The sequence below is a fragment of the Lacerta agilis genome, chromosome 14 (genome assembly GCF_009819535.1).
Source record: "Lacerta agilis isolate rLacAgi1 chromosome 14, rLacAgi1.pri, whole genome shotgun sequence".
Lineage (NCBI taxonomy): Eukaryota > Metazoa > Chordata > Lepidosauria > Squamata > Lacertidae > Lacerta > Lacerta agilis.
In genome coordinates, this window is record NC_046325.1 from 22,568,019 (window position 1) to 22,575,791 (window position 7,773).

Genomic DNA, 7,773 nt, shown 5'->3' on the forward strand with positions numbered 1-7,773 from the left:
ACACGTGTACTGGATAACATGTACCTTTCATTAAATGCTTCATTAAGGCAAGAACTTTGAGATCTCAAAAGTTTATGAACACCCATCATTTGTGTAACAAACCCTGCAGTATTGTTGAAGTGTACAGTATGTTTTGATTGAGCACAAACACGGCACCAAAAGCTGTATGTTTACACTTGGATAAAAAATATATCTATTGCACAGCCACTCTTCACCAGAATATCCTGAAATTCCTTTACATTGTATCCCTTGCCAGACAGGATATTCACTAATTGTCTTGATTTATGATTAACAGAATTGTTAAGGTTGTAATGACAGAATATTAAAAAAGCTAGCTGCTCTACCAGTCCAGTAGTAACCTGTAAATAGCGTCAAAATATTTTATTATTATTGAGAAACAATGTATAAATTTAATAAAGCTAATCTAAATCTAAGATGTTCCTGCTGTACAAACCCTCTGTATTTCTGCGATACCTAAAATGTATCCCAATGCAGAGAATGACGATTTTTATATATTGAATTTGGAAAAGTGCAGTATATATCTGCCATTTTCTAAAGCATTAAGTAGATAAATGACTTACATTTATTCCGTAGATTTCTTTTGGCTTCTCGTGCACTTTCTTCTCCCAGAACTAAGTGTTTTCCAGTGTGCTAAGATGTATTATAAGTGTTCCCCTGCTCTTGCCGAGGCAGGAAAATCATATCTTTACTGGCAGTAAGAGTTTAACACAACCATCAGGAGGTGGTTTATTAATATGATCTTAATTTCCCTGAGGACCTGGCCTCAGCAAGCCACTTCAAGCCACGATTGCAGGTGTGTAGAAAAGTTAATTTTACAATCTATTTTCTCCTAACATAATTAAGAGATACTTTATAGGAGTTTCTGACATAGCATTCAGAACAATCAATATTGCATACAATGACTCATAGACAATATACAGGGTTTAAGACGGGGATCTTTTCTAGTCAACTTCTAGATGCTGAGGAACCTGAGACCTACTGAATAAAAAGCATGTGGTCAACCATTGAGCTATGGCTTAAGGTGGCATTAGTAGGAAATCTGATTACAAAGTATTCATATCATTGCTTTACTGGTCTCGAGCATTTGCCTTTGCAACTATTTGTTGTAAGATTTGGGGCTAATACTGTTACAGAAAGGACCAGAGCCTTCAGTAATGGGTGATAATGGCAGCTTGTGGAAAAACAAAAATGTTGTGGTCATTATGGTTTTGCAATGCAATTTACTGGAATTTCTAGCTTCATAAAACACCGGAGAAAAATGTCCCCTGCAAGACACCATAACATCTTTGAACATTACCTTGCAAGTAGAAATGTTGCCACTGTGACAGTGCCCATGATGGCATCTCACAGAGCTGGTTCAGCAGAACACCATGTTCAATAATACCAAAAGCTGTTGAGAGATCTAGTAGGACAGCCAGGTTACACTTCCCCTGTTTCTACCTCTGACCCATAAGATATTAGAAAACCTCAAATGGAACTGCCACAGTTGTGGCATTCAAGTCTCTATGAAGTTGAGTGAGTTTACTCTCAAAGTATTAAGCAGACCATTCACAGTTGGCCTCCACATGCTCCATAGCCCCATCCCTCATATCTGATGTGACAAGCTTCTTGACCTCATGGAAAATCTCAGCTGGAACAGTGGGAACATATATGGATTAAATGGTTAAAATTTTCATTGTTGGTGGAAATGTTCGAAGATTTTTGGTTTTTGGAGTGAAATATACGAAAGATTAAAGAAGATGCTTAAGTGTACATTTGGGAAAAAACCAGAGGTCTTCTTATTAAGTATAACTCCTGAAAATATCCCAGAGGATAGGAAAAATATTCTTTTGTATGCGTGCGCAGCAGCCAGGTTACTTATAGCCCAAAATTGGAAAGGGGAGAAAATTCCGACAATTCAAGAATGGTTGATTAAATTATTGGAATTCATGAATTTGGCTAAGATGACGGCAGCAATTCGAAATATATCCAAACAAAGATCTAAGGCTGAGTGGAAATATGTGGAAGACTATCTGAAAAAAGAAGGTATAAGAACGGATTTGGTGATTTGCTTAGATTGAGATATATGTGGGGAGATTTATATGAAAATGTGAGCTATTTATTTAGTTATATATTTTTCAATCATTGTATAAGGTATAGCAAGTTTTGTTTCATTATTAAGGGAAGTGATACACAGACAATTGGAAGTCAATTTTTAATTGTTATTTATAATTGTTGCTTTTTTCTGTGTTTTGTTTTTTCAAATATTATTATTTGTGGATTATAATGTATAGATTATATGTTTCTTAGGGAGTTTGTTTGTTTGTTTGTTTCTATTGGTTGATTTGATATGGTTGTATTTTAGAAGTCTGAAATTAAATAAAGCTATTTTAAAATTAAAAAAAATGGTTAAAATTTACTTTATGTTATTATACCACTTTAAAGAGTCAAAGAATTATGGGAGCTGTAGTTTGTTAGGGGTGCTGAGAGTTGTTAGGAGACCCATATTCCCTTCACAGAGTTTGAACTCTAAAAGTGGTTAAAAAAGCCCTATTTCCAGAAGAATCTGGGAACTGTAGCTATGTGATGATTGATTAGTGGTATGATACTGTTTTAAATGTATAGTGCAAATGGGGCCCGAATTTGTATAGAATTGCATCCTGATCTGCTGTTGCAGCATTTAATAACATGCAATCGCTAAAATCTAAAAGCACAAATTTGAAAATGAAGACATGTTAAATCTTCATCATTTAAAATTTGACAGAGAAGGGCTTAATATTCTGTTAGGGGATGTTGTGGTTTTAAATAATTTAAATTGTTCATTTCTCAGAGAACCCCAGTTATAATTTATGAGGTGGGTAATAAATGTAATGAATTGATAAATAAATAAATGCTCGTGTACTCTCGCATACATTCATTATCTATTAATTATATTTTCTTAAATAGCAGAAAATCTATTTTTCTTGGGGGAGTTCTTTGCCCAATTGTGTTGAACTCTTGGGAGCATGTGCCAGGGAACACAACAAACATAACAATATAGTGGCAATTTTGTACTGCCAATGAAAACAGACTTTTCACTGCCTTGGAAGGTGGGAGGCAATGGAGCATGGTGAGAAAACATAAATAAAATTTCAGCTGTGCCCGTATGGATAGATGGTCATCTAAAGACAACAGAGAGGAAGACACATCATCATTGGGAGGGGGGGAATTGGCATAAAGAAAAACAGTAAGTTATTAATAACATTTTACCTTGAATGACTGGACATTTATGTCTTTCTTTAACTAATTAATTAACTAATTAACTAGTCATCAAATCCCTACATCTCTTCTCTTAAAGTGATTGTCCCACTTAAATCAAAGCATGTGATTTGCCTATAGAGGAACTGATAACAGGATGCTTTCATTTGGCAAGGTAATCAGTACTATAATCTAAAAACCAAATATGAGATATTGGCTTTTACACTGATTAATTCTAGTTCCTACAACATGCAGTATTCAGATCATTTCCAGAGGGGTAATCATATGCCATCCAAGTGGAAACATATTAATCTGCATTAATTAAAAGACTTTAGACATTGGTGACTACAATCCAACCTTAAGAAACTACATATGTGTTTCTATTATGTTATCCTGAGAGTTTGTGACCAACTGAGGGACTCTTTATTGAACATTAATTAGAATTATATAAACAAATTTTAACTGAGTACAAAGTCGAAGCTCTCATAATTCTCCATTCCATTTTGCATGAATGGGGAGGGAAGCTCCTCCTCCTCTTGGTACTCTCTCAATACATCCTCCTCTACATCTGAGGTAAGACTGGGAAGAGGGACATAGCAGTAGTCTTTAAGTAATGCCAATATTCCCTTTATTTTGTGAAAGGAAAACAAGAGCAACCTGAGACCTACAGTGCTTCTTGGGGAACTTAGCATCTTTACAAACTGTTTTGGAATACGTAGCAAAATACATCAGCAATCACTTATTTTGTTTCAAGCTGTATTTTGGGCTAAGAATATTCTGTACCCTTTAGATAATGAAACAGCATCTCGTAAACAGCCCAAATAAAGTGAACATTTTACTGGACCATAGTGCTACAGTGTATGTTGGGAAGCTACACTAACAGTATAATACAATGTGATGCACAGACGTCCCATTGTTGCTGAAAAGCAGAAAGGCAGAAAATAGTGGAGCTTTCTCGGGTGGCAGAAAAAGGCATTGTGTGGGCTCATTGGTCTGGCAGAGTGGTTGCTTGAAGTACCACTCCCAATACATTGGTCAAATTTTCAGGGTACCCTGTTAATGAGATTCAACATCAACCCCAAAGGAATAATATCCTGTTGGTTGGGTGATTCAGTATATACAACCAATTCCTTCGTAAACACCTACTGCTATCTCTAATCAATAAATTTCTCCTTCATGAAGCCCATCCCTCAAAGGCCAAGGGTCACTTCACATGCACCCTCAAAATATCCATAAACCACAAAGAAAAGCTAGATGATTTAGTGTTGAGCATATGATAGTGTTATAAATTTAGTGTGATGGATTCTAATTGTGTCTTCACAGAGGATTTGATATTTATTCATTAAACCACATCAAACGGAATTAAATGCAGAGTTGTTGTTTTCTTCCAGGGTTGCTATGCTACTTATCATTAAGTAAAAAATGGATAATGAAACATCAGTGTCTGAGTTTCTTCTCTTGGAGTTCTCAGATGTTCGGGAACTGCAGATTCTACACTTCTTTCTCTTCCTTGGAATGTTATTAGCAACCGTGACAGGGAATCTTCTCATAATCTTGGCAGTAGCTTTTGACCGCCGCTTGCACACCCCAATGTACTTCTTTCTGGTGAATTTGGCAATGCAGGACCTTGGCTTCATTTCAGTCATTATTCCCAAATCCATGGTCAATTCCCTCATGAACACAAGGCACATTTCATATTTTGGATGTGTTGTTCAAGTCCTTTCATTTCCCTTCTTTGTTGGATGTGATGTTTACCTCCTTACAGTCATGGCATATGATCGGTACATTGCCATTTGTGATCCCCTGCAATATGAAATGGTAATGAACAGGAGAGCTTGCACCCAAATGGTTGCTGGTGTGTGGGTTGGTGGCCTTCTAAATGCAGTTTTAAACACCAGTGGAACGTTTTCAATGCCCTTCTGTTCCAATGTTGTCAATCAGTTCTTCTGTGAAATCCCAAAGTTACTTAAGCTTGTGTGTTCTGACTTGTACCTAATTGAAATTGGAATTCTTATGTTTAGTGCTACAATTGCTATTGTCTGTTTCATCTTCATCATTATTACTTATGTACACATCTTCAGTGCTGTTCTGAAAATCCCTTCAGCCGAGGGAAGAAGAAAGGCCTACTCAACTTGTCTACCCCACCTCATTGTCTTATCCACATTTTTCCTTACAGCAGGCTTTGCCTACCTCAAGCCCACCTTTAACACTGCCCCACAGCTGGATTTGGTGTTTACCATACTATATTCCATGGTTCCACCCATGCTGAATCCAGTAATTTATAGCATCAGAAATAAGGACCTCAAGGTTGCCCTAGCAAAACTTTTAGGTCTGAGGTAATCTTTTAAAAAATGCTTTCTCTGTTGTTTTCTTTAAGCAATGGTTTGGTTTGTACTTTCTTGTCATATTATTTTATAGAGAAAAGAAATAAGCGATGCTTGGGATTAAATCTACAATGGACCTTTTGGGGTTATAGTGGGGGAGTGGGGCTAGACTGAATCCTAAGCTCATTCAGCAGCTCAGTTACATGGTCTGTTGTTGTTGTTCAGTCGTTCAGTCGTGTCCGACTCTTCGTGACCCCATGGACCAGAGCACGCCAGGCACGCCTATCCTTCACTACCACTCGCAGTTTGGCCAAACTCATGTTAGTAGCTTCGAGAACACTGTCCAACCAACTCATCCTCTGCCGCCCCATTCTCCTTGTGCCCTCCATCTTTCCCAACATCACGGTCTTTTCTAGGGAGTCTTCTCTTCTCATGAGGTGGCCAAAGTACTGGAGCCTCAACTTCAGGATCTGTCCTTCTAGTGAGCATTCAGGGCTGATTTCTTTGAGAATGGATAGGTTTGATCTTCTTGCAGTCCATGGGACTCTCAAGAGTCTCCTCCAGCACCATAATTCAAAAGCATCAATTCTTCGGCGATCAGCCTTCTTGATGGTCCAGCTCTCACTTCCGTACATTACTACTGGGAAGACCATAGCTTTAACTATACGGGCCTTTGTCGTCAAGGTGATGTCTTTGCTTTTTTAAGATGCTGTCTAGGTTTTTCATTGCTTTTCTCCCAAGAAGCAGGCGTCTTCTAATTTCTTGACTGCTGTCACCATCTGCAGTGATCATGGAACCCAAGAAAGTGAAATCTCTCACTGCCTCCATTTCCCCTTCTATTTGCCAGGAGGTGATGGGAATAGTGGCCATGATCTTAGTTTTTTTGATGTTGAGCTTCAGACCATATCTTGCGCTTTCCTCTTTCACCCTCATTAAAAGGTTCTTTAATTCCTCCTCACTTTCTGCCATCAAGGTAGTATCATCAGCATATCTTAGGTTGTTGATATTTTTTCCGGCAATCTTAATTCCGGTTTGGGATTCATCCAGTCCAGCCTTTCGCATGATGAACTCTGCATATAAGTTAAATAAGCAGGGAGACAATATACAGCCTTGTCGTACTCCTTTCCCAATTTTGAACCAATCAGTTGTTCCATATCCAGTTCTAACTGTAGCTTCTTGTCCCACAAGAGACAAATAAGGTGATCCGGCACTCCCATTTCTTTGAGAACTTGCCATAATTTGCTGTGGTCGACACAGTCAAATGCTTTTGCGTAGTCAATGAAACAGAAGTAGATGTTTTTCTGGAACTCTCTAGCTTTCTCCATAATCCAGCGCATGATTGAAATTTGGTCTCTGGTTCCTCTGCCCCTTCGAAATCCAGCTTGCACTTCTCGGAGTTCTCAGTCCACATACTACTTAAGCCTGCCTTGTAGAATTTTAAGCATAACCTTGCTAGCATGTGAAATGAGTGCAATTGTGCGGTAGTTGGAGCATTCTTTGGCACTGCCCTTCTTTGGAATTGGGATGTAGACTGATCTTCTCCAATCCTCTGGCCACTGCTGAGTTTTCCAAACTTGCTGGCATATTGAGTGTAGCACCTTAACAGCATCATCTTTTAAAATTTTAAATAGTTCAGCTGGAATATCATCTCTTCCACTGGCTTTGTTGTTAGCGAGGCTTTCTAAGGTCCATTTTACTTCACTCTCCAGGATGTCTGGCTCAAGGTCAGCAACCACATTACCTGGGGTGTATGAGACCTCCATATCTTTCTGGTATAATTCTTCTGTGTATTCTTGCCACCTCTTCTTGATGTCTTCTGCTTCTGTTAGGTCCTTTCCACTTTTGTCCTTAATTGTGGTAATCTTTGTACGAAATCTTCCTTTCATATCTCCAATTTTCTTGAACAAATCTCTGGTATTTCCCATTCTGTTATTTTCCTCTATTTCTTTGCATTGCTCGTTTAGAAAGGCCCTCTTGTCTTTCCTTGCTATTCTTTGGAAATCTGCATTCAATTTCCTGTATCTTTCATGATCTCCCTCGCATTTTGCTTGCCTTCTCTCCCCCGCTATTTGAAAGGCCTCATTGGACAGCCACTGTGCTTTCTTGCATTTCTTTTTCATTGGGATGGTTTTTGTTGCTATCTCCTGTATAATGTTACGAGCCTCCATCCACAGTTCTTCAGGCACTCTATCCACCAAATCTAAATCCTTAA

The 7,773-nt window shown here is 38.2% G+C and overlaps 1 protein-coding gene across 1 annotated transcript; it reads left to right on the plus strand.

Annotated features, from left to right (window-relative positions):
* The first annotated feature begins 4,659 nt into the window (after positions 1-4,659).
* On the plus strand, positions 4,660-5,577 carry LOC117058433 (olfactory receptor 14J1-like). The gene has a single exon (XM_033169599.1). The coding sequence runs from the start codon at positions 4,660-4,662 to the stop codon at positions 5,575-5,577; it is 918 nt and encodes a 305-aa protein (XP_033025490.1).
* The last annotated feature ends 2,196 nt before the right edge of the window (positions 5,578-7,773 follow it).

Coding starts and splice junctions, on each gene's coding strand:
- LOC117058433 (XM_033169599.1), top strand. CDS start 4,660: ATGGATAATGAAACATCAGTGTCTGAGTTTCTTCTCTTGGAGTTCTCA.